This window comes from Macrobrachium nipponense, chromosome 37 (assembly GCF_015104395.2).
Source record: "Macrobrachium nipponense isolate FS-2020 chromosome 37, ASM1510439v2, whole genome shotgun sequence".
NCBI lineage: Eukaryota > Metazoa > Arthropoda > Malacostraca > Decapoda > Palaemonidae > Macrobrachium > Macrobrachium nipponense.
Window position 1 is genome coordinate 27,568,260 of NC_061097.1, and position 24,707 is coordinate 27,592,966.

The 24,707-nt window shown below is 38.2% G+C and overlaps 1 protein-coding gene across 1 annotated transcript in view; it reads right to left on the minus strand.

Moving 5' to 3' along the window:
- Positions 1 to 551: 551 nt before the first annotated feature.
- The window catches only part of LOC135209325 (neuronal acetylcholine receptor subunit alpha-9-I-like), a 58,691-nt gene continuing 34,535 nt past the window's right edge, over positions 552 to 24,707 (minus strand). The window contains 3 exon segments of the mRNA XM_064242028.1: positions 552 to 995; positions 4,108 to 4,223; positions 14,571 to 14,745. Of these exon segments, the coding sequence (XP_064098098.1) occupies positions 897 to 995; positions 4,108 to 4,223; positions 14,571 to 14,745 (390 nt within the window). The 3' untranslated portion in view covers positions 552 to 896.

Here is a 24,707-nt window from a genome sequence, read left to right on the forward strand (position 1 = left end):
CAAGTCTTTCATAAAATTTCAGCTCAGGAGAATCTTTATTGGGTATCATCGTTCCTAAATGTATAAAGTCCATCTAGTGTTATTTCATCTAAGTAATTTACTGTCTAAATTATTTGGAATGTCCAGAGGTTTATCTCAAGTCCCATCTCTTTATGTACTGCATTCTCTTTGGTTAATTTTGCAAGTCTCGCTCAATTTAGCTATTTAATCCGTGATACTATATATATGTATATATATAAGTAGTGCCAGAGGGTGGATGTGTCATGTCTCCTGTACAAGCCCGATCCCCTACCTGCCCCGCCCACCAACCGGGCCGAACAAACATGTTTGCAGGATGAGGGTGGATGTGTTATGTCTACTTGCGTGTGTTTTCACATATTCATATACTTGTAACTTATTGCCCATGCATATAAACCCTTGACACTTTTTAAGAAGTGAGAATTATCATATTAAGGGAAATAGAATATAGAATGAAAATTACCAAAACTTTTATTAATCATAACAGGTTATTTTTTTTTCATCCTTTTTTCTTTTTTGCGAAGTGACACGGAAGGAAGGATCCATCTCCCAGTTCCACGCTTGACATTTCGATTTCACGGAACAGTTAGCATTGTTTAGAAAATGGAATCACATAGGTTCTAAGAAGCTTCAATGAAATGAATAAATGAACAAACAAAAATCAGGTCGATATTATAGGATTTCCAGTGCTGAAGATGATATGCCCTCGGGGGGGAGGGGCCCCACCGGCTGTGACACTTAACGACTTCTTAGACAATTAGATGTGTGGCCGCCCAGACGTTTCGCTTCTCCATTTTCTCGAGAGAATTTTCCGGACGAGGTTTCATTCCTCTCGTTTCGCTGACTCCGCTAGAAACAGAAACGCGACAGAGATGTTGTCAAGGACCGTGGGGCGAGGAAAATAGTATAGTCGTCGTCGCTATGACTGTCGACAGCAAGAAGCAGGCCAGGAGGACGCGATCGCACACCAGGGACACCTGTTACAAAGGAAATGAATTTATTTATTATTATTATTATTATTAGTTCGTCGTTGGACGAGTGGGTTACGTGCTCGTCTACCGGTTCGGTTGTCCGGAGTCCGATTCTCCGCTCTGCCAACAAGGAATAAGAAGAATTTACTTCTGGTGATTAGAAATTAATTTCTCGATATGATGTGGTTCGGATCTCACAATAAGCTGTAGTTCCCGTTTCTATATAACCAACTGGTTCCTAGTTACTATTTCATTAGTTTCTTGTTGGACGAGTGGGGTACGTGCTCGCCTACCGATTGGGTAGTCCGGAGTTCGATTCTCCACTCTGCCAACAAGGAATTAGAGGAATTTATTTCCGATGATTAAAAATTAATTTCTCGATATGATGTGGTTCGGATCCCACAGTAAGCTGAACCCTTTTCCATGTAACCAATTGGTTCCGAGTCACGTAAAAATATCTAATCCTTCGGGCCAGCCATAGAAGAGCAGTTAATCAGCTCAGTGGTTTGGTTAAACTAAGATATACTTAACTTATTATTATTTCATTAGATGAAACAGATTCACATGGAACAAGCACACAGGGACCATTGACTTGAAATTCATGCTTCCAAAGACTGTTAGTTTCAACATCCCACCACAGACCCCACACTGCAGCAGTAACTGGTCATGATGCAGAGATAGTGATTTTTCATTGCCCTGGGGGTAGACGCGAACCCGTGACATCTGAGTGGTATATCGCAACGCCAGCCACTAAACACTGCACCAGTGCATACAGCTAAGTGAAGATGCAAGGCTCTCAGATGTCCTAATTATCCTTAAACCTCTAGCAAATCCAATGATGGTCTAGCCAAGTATAAAAAGTATGTGACTCAGAGTAATCAGTAGATCCTCCACTTACCAGAAACGATTTGGGTACAGGAATGTTTGGGGGACAGGAACGATTGGGGTTCATAAACCGTTAGGGTACAGAAACAGTTAGGGTACAGGCATGGTTGGGGTACAGGAACGTTTGTGGTACAGGAACAGTTGGGGTACAAGAATGGTTGGGGTACAGGAAGTTTTGGGGTACAGGAATGGTTGGGGTACAGGAACGGTTAGGATACAGGAACATTTGGGGTACAGGAATGTTTGGGTTGCAGGAACGTTTGGGGTACATGAACGGTGGGGTACAGGAACGGTTGGGGTACAGGAACATTCTGGGTGCAGAATGTTTGTGGGTAGAGAAACTTCTGGGTTACAGAAACGTTTTGGGGTACAAAAACGTTTGGGTTACAGAAACGTTTGGGGTACAGGAACGGTTGAGGTACAGGAGCGATTGGGGTACATGAACCATTGGGGGTACAGGAACGTTTGGGCTACAGGAACGCTTGGGGTACAGAAATGTTTAGGGGTACAGGAAGGTTTGGGTTACAGAAACGTTTGGGTTACAGGAACGTGTGGGGTGCAGAAACATTTGGAGCACAGAAACGTTAGGGATACAGACACGTTTTGGGTATGGCCTTCCAAGTGACAGACTCACTAAGAACAAATACTCTTTTGTATAGACTACGATTAGATATTTTCAAAATATCCCAAACTAACAGTAATATTCCACGTAATTTCTAGCTTTAAAAAAAAGGCAAAATAGTCATAATAAGGTAGTTCATATCTCAGAAGTATGCGAAATATATACGAAAAGAAATGTGATTAATAGAACCTGAATGTGCAGTTTTCTCTCTGTTCTCCTTATTGTCATGTGTGACTTCATCAGTCAGTAAGAACTCAATACATTATATATTTCAGTGCCCATATTCTCTTTAAAATTTTAATATTTATATGCAGCAGATTCTTCAGCGTGATTTTTGTTATGCAACCAGTAAATTCTAGGACTGATATACTGTCATGAAATGTCATCCAGCACTCGATGAACATCTCTCTTCGGATATTAAAAAAAATTCTAGTCTAAAGAATGGATGACACTGATATTTTAAAAAAGATTCTAGCCTATAGAAAGGATAACACGGATATTAAAAAAGATTCTAGCCTACAGAATGGATAACACGTATATTAAAAAAGATTCTAGTTTGTAGAATGGATAACAATCAGTATGATTTTGTATATAGAGTTATTAATTTCCCGGGAAATATTGTACTTGCGGACCCATTAAGTAATTAGGAGAAAGGTTTTAAGCTTTGGAAATACTTACTATTTTAGATTAAAGTAAGCACCTCATGTCAGTTTCATGAATTCGTCCTAGTGTGCCTGTTTGAAATTCGGATTTGCATATTATTTCATATAATAACGAAATAAGCGCTGTATGTCAGATTTAGGAATTAGTGACAAAACATCTGTACTATGATTGACTGATTATCGTGCCAGCAAGCCATGGTGAAATTTATCCGTAAACGAATAAATAATAAATTTATGCTTAATAAAACTCCACATTTAGGAAATGAGAGTAAATACCGTCTTTAACTGGATTTTGCCAGTATATATATTCATGTAATTGACACTGGGCATTATGGATCGTATTTAACAGGACTTTGGTATTGTATATCCTCTGTAACTGGCAGTTGGCATTACATATTGCGTGTAACTGGAATTTGATATTACATATTTTTTGCAACTGAGCTCCTGTTATCATGCATTGTAGGGATTAATAAAGGCTCTTTGCAGCGTGCCTTCGGCCCCGAGCTGCAACCCCTTTCATTCCTTTTACTGTACCTCCATTCATATTATCTTTTCTCCATCCATCTATCCTCCCTCTCCAACCAATTATTTCATAGTGCAACTGCTTTGAGGCTTTCTTGCGATTGCACCTGTTAAACCTTTCGCCATAGGTCCCAGAGCTTGGCGTTTGGTAGTCCATTCCATTCCACTTATCACTAGTCAACCTCAGTGGCGTGATTGGTATAGTGTTGGCCTGCCACCTCGGTGGCCACGAGTTCGATTCTCGGGCATTCCACTGACGTGTGAGAGATGTGTATTTCTGTTGATAGAAGTTCACTCTAGACGTGGTTCGGAAGTCACGTAAAGCCGTTAGTCCCGTTGCTGAATAACCACTGGTTCCATGCAACATTAAAACACTATACAAACAAACAAACAATCAAACAAGTATACCAACTTGCTTTAACTCTACCTGTTGCCACTCGACCCTAACTGCCTCCCGTCTGTCGTGCTCTCCGAGACGCATCTCGTTCTTCTCGATCGTCTGGTAGACCTTGTTCAGAACGCGGACGAAGTGCTGCTCGAACTCTGCAAGAAACACTCGAATGTGACAGTTGTCTCTTACCAAGAAGTTTCTGGAAGATCAATCTTGGAAGATAAATGGGTTTTAGACTTGGTAACCTTACAGTTTAGGGGTCCAAAATTCGCTGCTCTCTTATGTGTTTGTTTTGAGTTCTCTTCCCTATTTTCATTTTATCTGCTGCCAGAAGCAGAGATTAACGATTTTCTCAAAATTCTAGGAGTCCTTATCTAAGTGCCCCCTTTATCCCCTTTGTAAAACTTTTTGTTGTTGTTTGTTTGTTAATCTCTGCTTTTGTATGCAGATAAGCTACTCAATTTTTCATTGTTATCCGTGATTCAATAAATATTTGATAAATCTGTCCTCTGATCTTCACTTTACGCAATGCAGTGAATTTGGACCCCAAACCTACAGGATACCTTACACTTTTGCCACTCATTAGAGAGGTCATACCCCTAAACTCTTTGGTAAGCTGAGGATCTACTGATTGCTTTGACGGATTTGTTTGGTAAGCGACGTGCTATTTACGCCCAAAGGATTTAGAGAATTAAAGACTCCTAATCAGATACAAAAAAATAAGCAATTCCTCAAAGCAAAATCAGTAGGTAGACCATCAACTTACCAGAGACTTTCGGGCTGTGGCCCTGAAGTGAGAGAGGTAGAATTACACAAAAGAATGGAAATGTAATGATTAATGGTAGTGTCAGTTGCTTATTTATACTAATTGAAATACACCGTTAATTGTAATAGTACGTACAATGCCGTACCTTCGGCCCTGTTTGTAACTTCCGCCTCTACACTACAACATTTACCCGTTAGGAGAACCCCCCCAAGTGTAAACTGCAAATTGTCGAACGATATAGGTGACTATATCTCTGTCCTTTGAACATTTAGCAGCAAACCCGTTCACAGCCGACAGCACGCCCTCCCCAGAGAGTGAGGTTCCCGTTTGTGAACTGCCGCATCGCGTATGTGAAGCAAATATCTCTTATCTACATAGGATTGCCGAGCCATTACCGATGACAGTTCGACTTGAACTTTTACTAAAAGGGTCTGCAATTACCAAATGAACTACCAGATCGAAAAAAAAGAAAAAAAAAAAAACTTTCTGTGAATTTTACTTGCGGACATCAGAATGTTCGGTTTGATGTCGTCGGTTTATTTCCTGGTCATCAGGAGGATGTAACAACAGATTCAATTTTAGAATAGAAGTACACCATCTTACTTATTTATAAATCGAGGACAAAAAAAAAAAAAAAAAACAAAAAAAAAAAAAAAAAAAAAGAAGACTGGAAGTTAAAATGAACAACCTGGAACTCGAAAAAGGAATTACGGTGAAAAGTGGCGCCAGAAAATTCGTAGTACCTAATCATTTAATGAAGGTTGAAAACGTCGAGATTTTGTAAGGAGTACTCAGGGTTCAGGATTAGTCTCGAGGGTGTGGCTGAGCTTGGTTTTATGGGAAAAGAAAACGAGTAGACACCCCCCTCCCTTGTGTGTGTGAGTGTGTGTTTGTGTGTGTAATGGATCATGCTATAATTTTGCCGAAAGGCAAAATTATGAGGCCGTTAGAATCGTCATGATGATAAATGTTTTCATGTGATTTGGGCTTCCTGTCTTACCTGGGAACCAAAATTTGAATAATAATAATAATAATAATAATAATAATAATAATAATGATAATAATCTTTATTAAAAGCAATAGCTACTTCTGCAGCGTTACGCTTCTAGAGATTCTTCTCTAATTTCCGGATAGCGGCTTTTTCCATACTACTTAAACGAGTTTGTAGAACGCCTATGAGGTCATTCTGAAATGTAGGGTCAAGATTGGTGTATATATTTCAGTTACAGTTTCTCTCTATTGACTTTGATGATTACGGTATCATGGTTTACCCGTAAAAATTGTAATGGAAGTATATACACCAATCTTGACCCTGCATTTGGGAATGACCTCCATAGGCGCTCTACTAGCCTTTTTAAGTAGCACAGAAAAAGCCGCTATTCGGAAAATAGAGAAAAATCTCTACAAGCGTAACGCTGCTGAAGTAGCCATTGCTTTTAATAAAGTATGCTTGAGAGAGGGTCTGCTTCCCAAATAATAATAATAGTAATAATAATAATAATAATATATGAAGGTAGGGGACCCTCTCTCAAACATGTTTTGTTAAAGATGATGGCAGCATCAGTGGAATTGATTTTATATATGGTCTTTTCAATTCTTCTTATTATTCTCTTCTCATCAGGGCTGATATTTGCTAATAGCTGGCCGATGTTCATATCTTGGTTAAAGAAATGTTTTCTAAAAATACTAATTTATTGTTATGATAACAAAAGTGGTTAACAAATCTTAGTCTGAGGGCGTAATGGAATTCCAACGTTTCCAACCGTATCATCGGTTCATCTTCAAGGAAAGGTGAGCGTGAACTGATTGGAATGGGGTCGTTCGGCGGTATTTATTGTGTCCCAGGTGCTCGGTCTGATGGGCGCTGCGTTTTCATTGGCTGAGCAGAGGATTAAGTCCCTGAGTCAAGCCGTCTTGCAGAGGTGGAAGCTCGCGCTGCTCTTCGCGTGCGGACGCTGGAGACTGGGAGCATAGTATTGGGCAGGGGCACCTGATTGGTCCGTTCGATCGGCTCTATGGTGCCGGCGGGCGGCGCCCTACGTGCCACCGTCGGAAGGAGTGCAGTCTCTTGAGTGGTGTTGAGGCTGGGTCTCTCCTTCCCGATGTGTAGGGCCTCTAAGAGGCGGAGGCGACGGTGGTCTGCCGCCTTATCGATAATACCAATATTAGGAATAATGTCCTTCCGAGTTATCCTTGTATTGTGGATGTTTTTTGCATGGTTATGGATGGCGCCTTCCTGAGCGTGGCAGGATATCCTCTTGGAAAATCGCATCGTTGTCATACCGATATAGGCGCCGGGGCATTCCCGGACAGGGCATTTGTATTGGTAGACAACGTTAGTTTTCTTGAGAGTGTCCTGCATCACGGGGGTTGGGTTGTTTTTCATAATAAAGCCACTAGTCTTCTTGCTTTTATAGTAAATGATCAATTTCACTTTTTTCGCAGGGTCAGTGGGGGAGACGTTCCTTTCGATGATGTTACGAAGGGCTCGCTCGTCCTCTTTGTATTTCTTGTGAAATACTCCCTTGTAAAAGAGAGTGACGTCTTCAAGGGCGGCGGGGCGAGGCTCCTGCTGGTACCACTTATCGATGTTTCTGCGAATGGCTTTTTCGATGTCCCGGTTGGAATACCGTTGTTAATTAGAACTTGGGCAACACGTTCTAATTCAGTGTGCGTGTCCTTCCACGAAGAGCAGTGTGAGAGAGCTCTCTTGATGAAGGCGCTGATTGCAGTGCGTTTGTATCTCTCTGGACACTCGCTCTCGCCATTCAGGCACATGCCCAGGTTTGTGGGTTTCGTATACACTTGTGTTACGAAGCGTTCTTCTTGTTGCCCGACGAGGACGTCAAGGAAGGGGAGGCGACGGTCACGGCAATGCTCGATGGTGAAGTTGAGTCTGCTGTGGTCGTGGAAGGCTTGTCGCAGGCGCTCTATTTCTTCCACCGTGTTGGCACTGATGAAGGTGTCGTCAATATATCGGACGTACATAGACAGAATCTCGATGGTGGCGAATACCCGATGTTCCACAGCACCCATGTAGAAGTTCGCGAAAAGTACTCCGAGGGGAGAACCCATCGCTACACCATCTTTCTGTGTGTACATATGGCCTCTGTGGGTGGAAAAAGGGGCCTTTTTTGTACATATTTCAAGGAGTTTTTGGAGGGCATGCTCAGGGATGTTTAATGGGGGCGTGGAGTCGTCTCTGTAATACATGATCCAGAAATTATCTGGATTGTTTCATCCCGGGGGACGTTTTCGTGAAGAGTGACTCCACATCCATCGATGCAATAACTCCTCCGGGGGCGTCGTTTTCAGGGCTTCTATAAACTCGGCAGAGGACTTTAAACTGTGGTCATCTGGAACGTAAGGAGTCAAAATAGCATTCAATTTCTTCGCAAGCTGGTATGTAGGAGCGGGAATTTGGCTAATAATGGGGTGTAACGGGTTCCCTGGTTTATGGGTTTTAACATTCCCGTATATATAGCCAAGGTCGTAGTCCCCTACGATCGGCAGCAAGTGAAGGGCATTGGAAGCTGCATTGACAGTCTCAATAATCCTATTGGCCTCACGTTTAATGTCATCTACCGGGTTCTTAGTAATTCTCTGGAATTTGCTGCTGTCTGCCAGTATCTCATCCAACTTGTGGTGGTATTCTTCAGTGCGGATGAGTACAAATGCAGCGGTTTTATCGGCCCAACGGACGGTGACATCCTCTTTCGCTCAGATTTCTTTGGCTGCTTCCCTCAGGCGCCTGTTGATCACATCACTCTTGTAATCACCGCCTCCCCTTCCTTGACATCCTCGTCGGGCAACAAGAAGAACGCTTCGTAACACAAGTGTATACGAAACCCACAAACCTGGGCATGTGCCTGAATGGCGAGAGCGAGTGTCCAGAGAGATACAAACGCACTGCAATCAGCGCCTTCATCAAGAGAGCTCTCTCACACTGCTCTTCGTGGAAGGACACGCACACTGAATTAGAACGTGTTGCCCAAGTTCTAATTAACAACGGGTATTCCAACCGGGACATCGAAAAAGCCATTCGCAGAAACATCGATAAGTGGTACCAGCAGGAGCCTCGCCCCGCCGCCCTTGAAGACGTCACTCTCTTTTACAAGGGAGTATTTCACAAGAAATACAAAGAGGACGAGCGAGCCCTTCGTAACATCATCGAAAGGAACGTCTCCCCCACTGACCCTGCGAAAAAAGTGAAATTGATCATTTACTATAAAAGCAAGAAGACTAGTGGCTTGATTATGAAAAACAACCCAACCCCCGTGATGCAGGACACTCTCAAGAAAACTAACGTTGCCCCGGCGCCTACATCGGTATGACAACGATGCGATTTTCCAAGAGGATATCCTGCCACGCTCAGGAAGGCGCCATCCATAACCATGCAAAAAACATCCACAATACAAGGATAACTCGGAAGGACATTATTCCTAATATTGGTATTATCGATAAGGCGGCAGACCACCGTCGCCTCCGCCTCTTAGAGGCCCTACACATCGGGAAGGAGAGACCCAGCCTCAACACCACTCAAGAGACTGCACTCCTTCCGACGGTGGCACGTAGGGCGCCGCCCGCCGGCACCATAGAGCCGATCGAACGGACCAATCAGGTGCCCCTGCCCAGTACTATGCTCCCAGTCTCCAGCGTCCGCACGCGAAGAGCAGCGCGAGCTTCCACCTCTGCAAGACGGCTTGACTCAGGGACTTAATCCTCTGTTCAGCCAATGAAAACGCAGCGCCCATCAGACAGAGCACCTGGGACACAATAAATACCGCCGAATGACCCCATTCCAATCAGTTCACGCTCACGTTTCCTTGAAGATGAACCGATGATACGGTTGGAAACGTTGGAATTCCATTACGCCCTTAGACTAAGATTTGTTAACCACTTTTGTTATCATAACAATAAATTAGTATTTTTAAAAAACATTTCTTTAACCAAGATATGAACATCGGCCAGCTATTAGCAAATGTCAGCCCTGATGAGAAGAGAATAATAAGAAGAATTGAAAAGACCATATATAAAATCAATTCCACTGATGCTGCCATCATCTTTAACAAATAATAATAATAATAATAATAATAATAATGATAATAATAATAATAAAAGAAAAGAGGCAACAGAATCAACCATCTGATGTTCATGGACGACATCAAGCTGTATGGTAAGAGCATCAAGGAAATAGATACCCTAATCCAGACTAAAAGGATTGTATCTGGGGACATCAGGATGGAGTTTGGAATAGAAAAATGCGCCTTTGTCAACATACAAAAAGGCAAAGTAACGAGAACTGAAGGGATAAAGCTACTAGATGGGAGCAACATCAAACACATAGATGAGACTGGATACAAATACCTGGGAATAATGGAAGGAGGGGATATAAAACACCAAGAGATGAAGGACACGATCAGGAAAGAATATATGCAGAGACTCAAGGCGATACTCAAGTCAAAACTCAACGCCGGAAATACGATAAAAGCCATAAACACATGGGCAGTGCCAGTAATCAGATACAGCGCAGGAATAGTGGAATGGACGAAGACATAACTCCGCAGCATAGATCAGAAAACCACGACACATATGACAATACACAAAGCACTACACCCAAGAGCAAATACGGACAGACTATACATAACACGAAAGGAAGGAGGGAGAGGACTACTAAGTATAGAGGACTGCGTCAACATCGAGAACAGAGCACTGGGGCAATATCTGAAAACCAGTGAAGATGAGTTGCTAAAGAGTGCATGGGAAGAAGGACTAATAAAAGTAGACGAAGACCCAGTAATATACAGAGACAGGAGAATGACAGACAGAACAGAGGACTGGCACATCAAACCAATGCACGGACAATACATGAGACAGGCTAAAGAACTAGCCAGCGATAACACATGGCAATGGCTACAGAGGGGAGAGCTCAAGAAGGAAACTGAAGGAATGATAACAGCGGCACAAGAACCAGATATGTTCAAAGAACGATAGATGGAAATAACATCTCTCCCATATGTAGGAAGTGCAATACGAAAAATGAAGCCATAAACCACATAGCAAGCGAATGCCCGGCACTTGCACAGAACCATTACAAAAAGAGGCAAGAAACATCAGCTACCTTGCAGTAATAAGTGGTACGAGCATCAACCTGAGGGAGTGATAGAAAACGATCAGGCAAAGATCCTCTGGGACTATGGTATCAGAACGGATAGGGTGATACGTGTAAATAGACCAGACGTGACGTTGAATGACAAAGTCAAGAAGAAAGTATTACTCATTGATGTCGCAATACCATGGGACACCAGAGTTGAAGAGAAGGAGAGGGAACAAATGGATAAGTATCAAGATCTGAAAATAGAATTAAGAAGGATATGGGATATGCCAGTGGAAAACGTACCCATAATCATAGGAGCACTAGGCACGATCCCAAGATCCCTGAAAAGGAATCTAGAAAAACTAGAGGCTGAAGTAGCTCCAAGACTCATGCAGAAGAGTGTGATCCTAGAAACGGCGCACATAGTAAGAAAAGTGATGGACTCCTAAGGAGGCAGGATGCAACCCGGAACCCCACACTATAAATACCACCCAGTCGAATTGGAGGACTGTGATAGAGCAAAAAAAAAAATATGAAATAAAATAAAATAACAATAATAATGAGACACATTCGAAATACTATATAACATTTTCGTTGGCAGTTGTTGTAAGGTTAATTGATTAACAGTAACATTAAATTTTTACTTGTACTTTACATATTGATAGCATCTGTATAACTGTACGTTCAATATATCATCTCGGTATAAGGCCAGGATATAGAAAAATAATGTTATTATTTGGAAACATCACAGAGTGAAATTCATTATGAGACAGAGTTTCCTTTTCCAAATTTGGACACTTTTCTTGGCTGAGGGTCAAAACTTTTTTTTTTTTTTTTTTTTCAAATATCCTTCCGCAGTTAGGGGCCCCTCCTAACTTCTTCTTTGTAAAAGGATGGGGCAGTTACGTTGACAACAGGGATTCTGCATGGTGTTTTATTCTTGTTCTTTTCTCCTCGTCCTTTTGTTCGTTCGTCCCATTAATAGATGGAGAGGTTTTATGTCAAAAGTGAAGAGGGGAAAGCTTTAACCACATCGGTTTCTTCTTTTTTTTCCTTCGTTTTTTTTGCAAGTTTTACTGCCTTTTAATGACTTCAAGTAACTGAATCGCTTATCCATTTATCATATTATTTGAGAGAGAGAGAGAGAGAGAGAGAGAGAGAGAGAGAGAGAGAGAGAGAGAGAGAGAGAGTCTGTCTGCGCATGTGCCTGCTATCTGTATGAGTGATGCAGGCTGTTAAAAAATTTACCTGTAGTTGATGTATCATTGTTCTATTGAATTAACTGTCCCTTCATATTCACATCCCAGACGCAGGTTTGAGTTCATCCAGTTTTAATATTATATCAGTGTCTGATGAGGGTAGAAATTTAAAAATTGCTTAATACTTCTGAAAATGAATTAACAGTACCGAGAATTTTGCTCTACTTATGTTTGAACTCTTAATTGAAATTGTTTGATTATTTTATACAGAAGGACTTTTTTTTATTATTATTATTATGCAGAGACAGGATAACTTAATTATGAGGCCACAAAGAAAACATGGTAGGGGCTGGTGAAATTCATCAAATAGTAAAGAGGGCAGTGAAAACACAAGCTGACTGTGTGAAAAGATCTTATTTTCAATTGAGGCAGTGTGTTCCAGAGAAAAGAATAATTGAAGTGCAAGGGAAAATGATACCGCATTTTCTGATTTGCAAGCTTTGACAACAGTCGGGATTTTAAGCAACAGATTATAACAATAAAACAGAGTATCACAAGTTTTTTTTTTTTTTTTTTTTTTTAATTTCCGTCGCATTTTTCCATAAGTCTTTCTGGTTTTACTCGGTTTCCAGAAGTACTCAAGTATGTGTGTGTGTATATATATATATATATATATATATATATATATATATATATATATATATATATATATATATATATATATATATATATATATATATATAGGCATTACTTAAGGTTCTTTGCAGCAACCACTTTCGTTCCTTTTACTGTACCTCCTTTCATATTCTCTTTCTTAATCTTACTTTCTACCCTCTCCTAAAACTTGATTCATAGTGCAACTGCTTTGAGGTTTTCTTCCAGTTACAACATTCAAACCTTTTACTGTCAATTTCCGTTTCAGCGCTGATGACATCATAGGTCTCAGAGCCTTGGCCTTTGGCCTAAGTTTTGTATTCAGCTCAGCTCGTAGTCATATATGTTCATTAATATCAGATTCACTTCACCTTGGTAATGACACACTGAAAGGTATATATATATATATATATATATATATATATATATATATATATATATATATATATATATTATATATATATATATACACACACACACACACACACACATACATTTACATAAGTACATCTAACAGACCAGGAATCGAACCTATGCCTTTCTGGTCGTTCTGCCATCACAAGAATAACAAATCATAATATTTCATTCAATGTTAGGAGTAACACAGAAACTAGATAATAATTTCGCGTATTATTTTCTCTCCTTATCATTCGTTCTTCCCTTTTTGCCATCGTGATATGAAATAACTCTATACTTTAGCTGTTAAAGGTGGGGAATAATAATAACTATGCGATTCAGTGGTTTTGAAAAAAAGATTATGCTGAAAATAATTTCTATCGTTATCTGCTCATTAACTGATATGACGAGCCATAACACGTTAAATAATACCGTTCAGCCCACATATTATCTGGCAGCTATCGCTCAAACCAGTGAAATTATAACAATTTTATAAAATTTTGAATAGGGGAATTAATTAAAGGGACTCTCTCCTAAATAAAGCAAAAATAATAAATCGTTCATCATTCACTTTAACAAAATCTTTCTATATAAGTGTAGTTATTTTGTATGTAAGTTTGCGTTAATTATCGCAGGGAATCAAGCGCTAGAGATTTATATGAATGTCATTTCAAATGGCATTCTCTATCCAGCATTGAGAGCTACACCTCAGAAAGAGATTAATAAATCATTTAAATTTTTCGTATGGAAAATGTAAAAAAAAAAATATGTTAATGTGATGAAAATAGGGATGTTGTGACATTGCTAGTTAAACGGTGTGAGGCAGGTGTCTTTTATTTTTCTTTAATTCAATAAGTAGTATATCAAGCATTAATTAAGCTATAGAGCTTTCAAAATGTTATGAGATTGACACCTTTATTTTTTTTCAGTTATAACTACGTGGATTTATGTCCATCCATGGTCATTTGGTTATGGGATATAAAGAGATATTGCTGTTGAAGGTAGATTAACAAAGCATTACTTATACTCCCCATCTAACAGATGTAGGAACGGTTCATTTACACATTAAAAATATATATATATAAAGAAAAGCATGTTTAATTTGGGCGATTTTCGTTGACAGATTCTGATCAGTTGCCAACTACGGGCTAACAAGGCCAACACAATCGACTGCAGCAGGACTGACTGTTACCAGAGCAAGTGGAGCCATGTTTGTTAGGGAATGTATCTCCATTTATGCCTGGTCAACGAGTTATCGCAAGAAAGTATTGCGATTCACCACTGGGCTTATCATTTTAGTCACATCACTAAAAATTCAGTGGCAAGGCGTCTAATTGTGCATCGTCATGAATTCTACCATACTGAAAAGCGGAATTTTATGAGGTACCTGTGACCTGTGTTGCTGTAGGCGTGGCTGTCGGGGTATCGTTGTTGGGACCCATTTGCTTCCTCTGGGCAGATCTCGGTGACATGCGGAAGTTATCTGTCACATCTAACTCGCGGATGTGGATTTTTTCCATGCTCATCGAGTCCGTGCGACCGCAGGGTTCGGGTCTTAAATCCTGTGGGTAAAGGAAAATTAAGTTTTAGAGTTATGGAAACGATACAGCTTCAATAGTTCTTGTTAATGTTTCTTTTATGTTTTATTAATGTTTCCGATGTTGTGTTCTATTTGTAGTAGTGGTTCTTGCTTCAAAAGATTCTACACAATTTCTACACAGCGCCTCAGTGGCGTGGTTGGTATGGTGTTGGCCTCCCACCTCGGAGGTCGCGAGTTCGATTCTCGGCCATTTCATTGAGGACTGAGAGATGTGTATTTCTGGTGATAGAAGTTCACTCTCGACGTGGTTCGGAAGTCATGTAAAGCCGTTGGTCCCGTTGCTGAATAACCACTGGGTTCCATGCAACAAAAAACACCATACAAACAAACAAACAAAACAAACTATTTCTACATGAATTTAAAGATTTTCTTATCTAACTAAAACCTTCAGTTGAATTTCGCTTACGTTTTTTTTTCTTTTTTTACTTTTTTTTATAGAAAATAAGCTATTTTATATATCGGAATGGTCAGTGAATGAAGTAAATTTATTCCAAATAAATGCAATGTATTTTTAGCTCGGTATTTTTAAGGTTCCTTCGAAACTACAGCACTAACTAGAACAGCAAGGTCTTTAGACCCCTTTTATAGCGCTAACAACAATAAACAATGGGTTATTGTCTCACGGCAACTGAACCCCATCTAGAGCACCCTGGGACGATGGAGCAAGTTGACTCCAAGCAGAAGAAGTCGGTTCTTTGCCCTGAAGCATTGGAGCCTGGAAGACTTTACGTTTCCTCGTACAGGCAATCATTCTGAATGACTATTATCCTTTCGTGTTATTTTCTCTACAGATGAAGTTATGGATGATCTAAGTGAGAAAATTTGGAGTTTAAGTGACACTTATGGAGGAGAAATTCTGCATAAACAGAAGATGAAATGATGAGAAGATATGTAGTTTAAGTAAGACTTTTGGTGGGGAAATTTTTTATAAGTAGAAATAAGAATGCATAAGCAGAAATAAGAATGCATGAATGCATTACAGGGCACAGAATTAACCCAGGTGCAACGGATTGAAAATTGATATTCAGTGAATCATTCGTTAGGACTGAATAACTTTATCAATCCGACCAACAGCAAACTTAACCTGCATTGTGCTTAAATCTGCAAAGAAAGGAACAATCAAATGTCCCTTGTTGAATTACGTCAGAATGAAGCATTTAGGAAGGAGAACTTTAAAAGGAAATTAACTTCATTTTCTTTTCTGCGAGTTTAGCCATTAGTTTTACTTCATTTACTGCCACCTATTCCAGTGCTCGAACTGGCTCTTAGAAATAATTGCCTTTTGGCCGTTTAATTCCTCGATGCAGCTGGAAATGATATTATTTTCCAAACAGATTAAAAAAAGAATACGTTGCTTGGGATTGGATATATACGGATATGACTGGAAAAACGTGCAGTTTTAGAGAGAGAGAGAGAGAACAAAAACGTGCCTAAGTTGCGATATCCTCTTTAACGCTAGGAAACACCTCTTAATTTATTTTGAATTGAAAATATAGACACTAAATAAAACTGTCGAAATATATATTGTTGAAATTTATTATTTTATTAGAGAGAATAAAGAAGAGAGAGGCAGGCAAAAAGGTTAATATACAGACAACCAAGCAAACCTTCCCTTGCTCTACGCATGTATGCGCTTTCATCAATTCACTCGTAACTCCATATGCATAAATTATGTGCTACAAATGCATTTATGGTAAATCGGATCGAGTTGCCAAACACTTTCCAGCAATGAAGAACTGCGAAAGCATATTTGGCTCATTTATTAAAAGGCATCACCCAGGCGCCACCCAAAGAGGAAATAAGCCGTCAGATGTAAAGTTGTTTTAAGAACTTCTGAAAGATTCCCAACGGTTACCTGCGTTGGAATAAAGTTGATAATTTTCAGGACTAGTGATTAAAACTAGCAAGAGGAGAGGAGCCATGAATAAACGCCAGGAGAAAAACTTTATTGGGGGAAAGAGTAATGGTAAAGGAGACTCAAAAGGTTGCGAAACTTTTGAGAAGCAGCCTTTGGAGAGAGAGGAGAGAGAGAGAGAGAGAGAGAGAGAGAGAGAGAGCTGGACTCACTTCCTAGGAAAGGTCTTTCATCATCAAAGGAAGGTAGAGGTTAGGTTTATGGAGAGAGTCCAGAAATAGATCGGTGCAAAACTAAAACGAAGCGAATTGACACATATGGTTTTAGACTACTATGAGATTCAGGGCCTCTGTAACACGCTTTTTTGGACTTTGCTCCTTATAAAAGCATCGGATGTAGCTGAAAGTTGACTTAATATTTTACAACCACACAAATTTTGTCAGCATTATCAAGAACCTAAACCCGATCGTTTTAATTTTTATAGAGTAAAAATTATCTAGCCGACGCAATGGCCAATGATTACGAGCCAAGAATCGAAAAACATTCATTACGTAAGCAATGTAAACACCTTTTGACGAAATGTTTCTCCGCCCATCCACCAGACAGAAACTCATTTCATCGGCTCTGAAACCCAAAGACTTTATGAATGGCGGAACGATACATAGATGTGGGTGGGGTATCTGTGCTAGCGTAGTAATACTACTGTAGCAGTAGTGCCGCAGTAATATACATAAATTAAACGTTTAGGCCAACTGCTGGGATCCTTGAGGATCATTTAGCACTTCTTACAACTACTCGAGAATTCGATAAATGAGTTTTTATAGCCAGAAGTTAAATTTTCTAATCCAACAATGCCCATGATAGCCTTCAGTGTTATCCTGAATTATAACGAGGCCAAAGTGGGTAGGATCTCATGAAGTCATCATCCTGACGATAATTATTGGTGAAGGTTTAAAACCAAAATACGGTACCGGCTATTTTTTTTTTCAGTAAATAGGTAGATAGCCAATAAATAAAAATTGCTTGACATTGGATATAGCAGTTATCAAATCAAGCTTGTCTACTATGTTTTGGAAAATTACCAAGTATTCCCTATATCTTGTCAATTTGCTTGTGACCTATAAAGTAGACTGTAATTTCTTAGAAGTGTTTTTGTATTTATTAACATATTTTGTTGTTTGTTCATTATGACAATTATCAGTGGAGAGGTCTCAGAGTTCATAAAGGTGTACTGCTTTGCTTGTATTTAAATTTGTATATCATTGTTGCCAGAGGTATAGCTTTCGATACGTATAGCCAATCATCCATCGAGAAAGAGGGAACAAATGCTGTCGTAAGTTACGTAACGAGTGCGTTCGAAACCTTTTCTCTTCAAAAAAAGTCACTTTTACATTATAAGTACCAAAATTTTTCAACCTACGTAATGCAGAATACAGTCAAAATTTATGTGTAGATATAATGTGTATTCTGAATAAGCGTTATATTTATGAAATGCATAGATAAAAGGTTATTGCGAAAAAACCGTGTTACAGAGGCCCTGAATCTCATAGTAGGTAGGTTTTACTAAGGTGATAAAAGGAAATCTACCATTTGTCGTTGTTTATATAAATGTGTGTATAGATGTACATATATATTATTATAATATATATATCACTAATATCTATATATATATATGTTATTAGATGTATATATATATATTAGGGCTTGTGCCTTGTATGATAAGGCGCCCTATGAGGTAATGTTAGACTTGCGATAATCTTAAGCTAAGTCGGTTGGTATTGCACTTCCATATTCGTGGGAGTGTCTTGGGGTTTGCAGATCACTTACGAAGTCGGTATTATGTTCTTGGTTATTACGACGATGTGTTAAACTCATGATGATGATTCGGTGAGGAGGTTCTTGTAGAAAACACGAAGTATAAAAATAGATATATTCTTCTGAAGTTTACTGCTGAAGATCAGATATGATTGTACAAGTCTTCTAATAACGATAGCTTGATCGCTTCTGCCAATGATGATGGCTACTTCTGTTCTCTCTACATGATAAAAGCTTAGGTAAAGAGATACAGGTCTTCTAATGACGATAGCTAACTCTGTTCTGCCTGTCTACCATCTCTGTTACAAGTTATGAAGGAACAGACAGTAGTTCGAACATATGAACATACATACAAATGACATAGTTTCATACGAACACACAATCAAAATGAGACACGCTACAGATCACGTAGGCCGTTTGAATTATAGGTCGGGGTAGTTGTCTCAAGCAGGGAGCTTGGACTAATGTTTATAAACAATTGAATGACTACAGGTGACGGCATGTTATCTTAGCCTACATACTTATTGTATACGTCATCTTTAGCGTCTCTAGTCTGATCACATTCCTGCAAGCAATCTTTTATATATATATGGACTAACATTCCATATTTTTATTATGTAAACACTTACATTAGCTCGGTCAGCTACCAAAACCAACTACTGAATATTACTCAAACTTGACTTGCATTTGACTTATAGGAGTGTGATATAGACACTATGTGAATATATATATATAAGTAAATAAAATTCATTGTGTACATGAATTGATTCAAGTAATAAAAATATAAAACAATGATATTGGTAAATAATAGTGATCACGTGATATATAATGATACAGTTTTTCACTTCATCTCATTAAGATACATATGCTACAGAAAATACTAATGTATTCTGATATTTGCATAGAATGAAGATTAACATGATAAAAATCATATTTTAACTGATAAAAAATTTCATATATGAATTGATAAAATTATTAATGTTTATGCTGATTGATTCGTTGATTTTTATGCTAAATGTTATATATCTGATTCATTAATTCATATACTAACTCATAAATAACTGCAGATATTGGTAAGATAAAAGGTAACAGATTGATTATAGGCTACCTGATTTGTTTATACATATGTATATGGATTCATATAATTATGATTAATATATGTGCACTTTAAATAGATTCCTATTTGCGTACACGCAAAAGAATATATTTCGATTTCCGTTAATTTCATGATCCATTTATATATAGGATTCCTAGTGCCGTACACGCAAAAAATATATTTCGATGGTCGGTATTATTTATGATCATTTTATATATAGAAGTTCCTAGTGCGTCACGCAAAAAATAGAATTTCGATTATCGTTATGTTTATGATCATGTTTATATATATAGGATACATGACCGAGGTTATACTACTTCACATTTAACTAGCTTTCGAACCACTTTTCGTCCATTACACAGTTCCAGACAACCACCTATAGCCCAATGAAACGGCCTATTTCACAGGGATAAAACAAGGGGAAAATTTGCCTGGGCGGGTCCAACGTTCTATTTTTGCGCTCATACTTATTCTCTGCATCCTAAGCTACACGATTACGTTCGCGATGAATAAAAAAAACATCCCCAGCACGAGTCCTTCGCCAGCAAAGTAGAGTTGAATATCCTTCGGGTCGTAATTGTTGGAAGTATATCCCTTTTTGTAGTCGATTCCGACAGCCGCCGGAGCGTTCCGCATTAAAACGAGATTAACGACGAGATACGGTGTCGGTCGAAGAAGTCCAGGATGGTGCTTATTCCTTTCACATTGTAGGCGGTTGTTACTCGACTGCCGTCGTCCGCAGCGACGAACGATTTTTTTTTGAAGTTGCGATGTGAAACTCTCGTACTGCAGGATACTGTAACCAGGTTCCATTAATCAGCCTGCAAGTGAAATTATAATTGTCACAAGGGCAAAGTAAATTCAGACGACATCCAAATACAGGGGAGGGAAGAGAGCCATTTAGACCAGACTTAACCCACATGAATTCGCTGATATTTTGGAATTCAAAAGTCCGCTGTACAAACTTTTTTATCCATGGCATTAACAATGAGTGAACCTATCCAGGTCTATGATGACTGTAAAAATATCCATAATTATAAAAAATAAACAGATATTCAATACGAATCCCAAAGAAAATTCGATATTACTGGTAGTAAGTTACTAGACAAAGAAGTGGAAAACGGAGCTATTTGTAAGATTGCCAGGCATCATAAGAGTCAAAGAGAATATTAATCATGATTCTATGTGCCCTAACAAAAGTTTCATATTCAATTTTCTCGCGCGCATCCTCTGAGGTTAATTTTTTAAAAACGTTATTAATAGGTAGGAGATGCAACGAAAAAAACCCACTATGTAACTAATTTCTAAATAAACTTTGGGTTTTTCAAGAAAATGTGACATTTTCCCATGAATGTTTTACTTGAATTGTAATAGGCTAATGTTGCAAGTAAATATTTCATATATACATATCTTGATACTTCTAAATGTCTATGAGGTTCAGAAAAAATTAATTCATTTTGTTGTAATAGAAATTCTATTTCCTTATTTTGTTTATTAATTTTAAAATGATTGCAAGTTGCATTGCGCATACCGATAGACACTTGTACCTAACGTCTGCCTTGCCCATGAGAAGTTCGGGCTAAGCATTCCTTTCTCCAGTCAATCTGCTTTGCAAGCAGATATTTGAGGTTAAAGGAATCAATGCTGATACGGCAAACGCGACAGACCTTCTAGAACTGATGACGTCGTCACCAGCTTAGGAGTTACGTTACTTGCTGTAAGAGATACGACTTTAGGATAAATTTTTTTTGTTTTTTTTAATACTCGATCCACATGAGAAGAATGTCTGAAAAAAAACAGTACCAAAATTGAACAATATATTAGTTTCATGTTGGAAATCTGCATAATTGTAATTATGTTAAATTAAATATTCCTTATTCAAACTAATGAAAAAAAGTTTCCATACAAATTCTATATATATTATTAGCCCTGTATAAGATTCATATAGGATTATTTCATAGATAACATTTTCACTTCTAGACTTCCTGACTTTAAAATCTCTTTTATTTTATTTTATTTATTTATTTATTTATTATTATTATTATTTTTTTTTTCATTGACTACGAATATAAATCACCGAGACAGACAATATGTCAGTAGGTTTTGGATATGTGTTTGAACTTTTAGCTTATTTGTCATTACTAAAGCGTTAAGTTAGAGTTCAAATCTTTACGCACATATATTTGGATATTTAATTAATCTATGGTTACGTTTTGCTTATTGATTTTATCGTGATTCCTTTTTTATTATAATTTGTAACCCTTCCGACTTCTTACGGAGTGTATTATATTGACTCCACTTGTATCCATATTTATTTTATTTTTTATATTTTTTATTTATATATTTTTTTTATATATATTTGATAAATTAATGGTTGGCTTGAATATGTGGAAAAGTGTTCTAGCGGCGTACCGTATAAGGCTACTTGCGGCATCAATTCTATAGATACAAGATATAAATGATAAAGGTATTTAAAACCGCGAGAACCGCCATAATCCAGTTCGGATCCAATATCACGAGTTGTAACTCGTAAGACATTGACACTTCCTATTTAATTATCCGTTATTCTACCAAACCGATTGACTCTGGGTGATAAAATATATTATTGGTTTTTTTAATGGAAAGGAATTCACACAACATGTTAAGGAGATTATTATTGATTTACACCACCCGAGTCACAGAATATTATGTGTTGAATTCCATGTTTACTGATTTAGCACTCATAAATATTCCTAACGCACTACAAGTGCGGTGTTGTTTTTAGTGCTATTTAATTCTATATAACGTGTCAAGGAACTATTAACACTAAGAAGTGTTTATTCCCTTCTGTCAGACTCGTAATTCTGCTAATAATTCTACGTATATTCTTTCAAGGATTGATTTGGCACAGGATACGCTCTTAAACTGACAGGTATCCTAGTGTATCCCTTGTTTTCATGACACGTGTTACAATTTGTTATGTGCTTTTTATATCTGTAAGCATTGTAGGCCAGTAAAACAGTGATTTGGCTTTCTGTGACATAGTAGGAAACCCTGGATGACGGAATGCAACCAGTTTATGACGATTGGTATGAAAGAGATTATTACTATACCTGGTCGTTAGTCATCTGCTGTGTTCTTCTTTGGGTTTTCCTCGTCACAGACCTACATATAATATTACATTTGATTACATTATTCTGATACACATACTTTAAATGTACTTTTGCTTTAGGGTTTCTGCTCAAAAGTGTTTATTGTTTTTGCTTAACCGCTGACCCTGTTTCCGTTCGAAGTGTTTATTGTTTGATGTTTATTGCTGCTGACTCTGTTTCCGTTCGAAGTGTTTATTGTTTGGTGTTTATAGTTTTGCTTATCACTGTTGACACTTGCTTTGTTCAGTTTGTAACAGTTCTGCGCTCCAACCCAGATATTCAATGCTGTATCCCCCTTTTACGTTAATAGGTACCGGAAAGTTATGAATAGCCGACACCTTACCATGGACTACTTTAAGACCTTGACTAGACACATAAAACCTAGATAAACATGTTCGGTTTTTAAAAACTCACATTTAGATATTTTACTCTGAGATTATTTGTCTTTGTCTCTGTAGCACTAGCTCTACTTTATGTGAATGTACTTCTAAGGTATTAGAAAAGATTACAAGATCATCCATATAGGCATGTAGGTTATCCCCTAAAAGTCTCCAAACACTATATTGTAATTGGGGTGCAACGTAAGCCGGAGGCATACGTAAAAATTGATAATGTCCCCTGAGTGTGCTGAAAACGGTGTATGAGGTACAATCACTTAGGTAATGGTATCTGGTAAAAGCATTTAAGTAAGTCCAAGTTGGTGAAAAAAATTTATTCTAACCTAACAGAGATAAGATGTCGTCGGTACATCGCACTGGAAACTATCGGGAGTCGTTTCCTTGTTTAAGCGACAGAAATCCTAACGCAGATACTGCCAAGTCCGATCTTTTATGGCATGACGTTTGAGGGAAAAATTATATGGGCTTATGTGATTTCCTAATGACTCCTATTACTAACATTTTTCAACTTCGTCATTTATCTCTATTTTGAAATTTCATTGAGAGTCTACACGAAGGTACGTATATAGCTTTATGTTTGTCCTTAGACCGTATTTTGGTTTTTGTTAAATTACATCCGTTTTTTCCCAGAGATCACTCGCTAGTGGAGAAACTTCCTGGTATTCAGATAAAAGATAAAAAAAATTTCTGCTGAATCACCTCTGCTTGAATGACTTTACGGATATTACTTTAGATAGATTATCAGAGAGATTCATCCACGCTGGTTGGGCGTGATTAAAATTAGCAACAATAAAAAATGCGATATTTATAACTTCCATATCCACGATATGTATACTTTTAGGGCTTTGTTCGCGGAAATCGTTATATTTCAGAGTGTCGGGAAGGATTAAAATTTCATTTCCCAGCAAAGTCTTTTTACACGCACTAAGACATTCGAGGGTGCATGCTTCTCGAGATTTTGCGTGCAAACTACGACTGCGGTTGTGGGAGAATTCTGTTGGGTCATTTGAACAATGTTACGATTTATGAGACAAATGTATTGTTCCTTTATATAAGTTATTATTTGATTAATTGTCTCTTTTTTGTTCAAACTGATTTTGATATTTGAAGGTTTATAGGATTTTCCTTTGATAAACACGCCTTATTTTGCAGGATGTAAGATAATATTTTGTGTATCCCTAGATGGATATCTTACAATTACACTAGATACAGATCAATGTTTTTTATAATTATAGAGGTATCTGTAAGCGCTCGCTTATCCGGACTTCTCATTAGGGAAGTTCGAACAACAGACGGTGAGTCCGTAAATACAGGATATTACGTGTACTATAGGAATAAACAAGATATTCTAATTTTTACGGCGCGTACAGTCGGGCTTTATCCACCACTACTTATAATAACTTACGTATTAAAAAAAAAACGAAAACCTGCTCTGATTACTTTATACGGTCGTGTCTTTCATAGGAAAAATCCTTTTTAATTCAAAAAGATATCGGTATGTATGATCCAACATCGCTTTTCCCCACTCTGCTAGAGTCGCTTATTGTGTGGAATTTGCTTTGCTTTGAAAACTTCAGCAGTTTTGACTGACCTTGACCGCTTGACTAGGTGACACAGTCACCGAGTTTG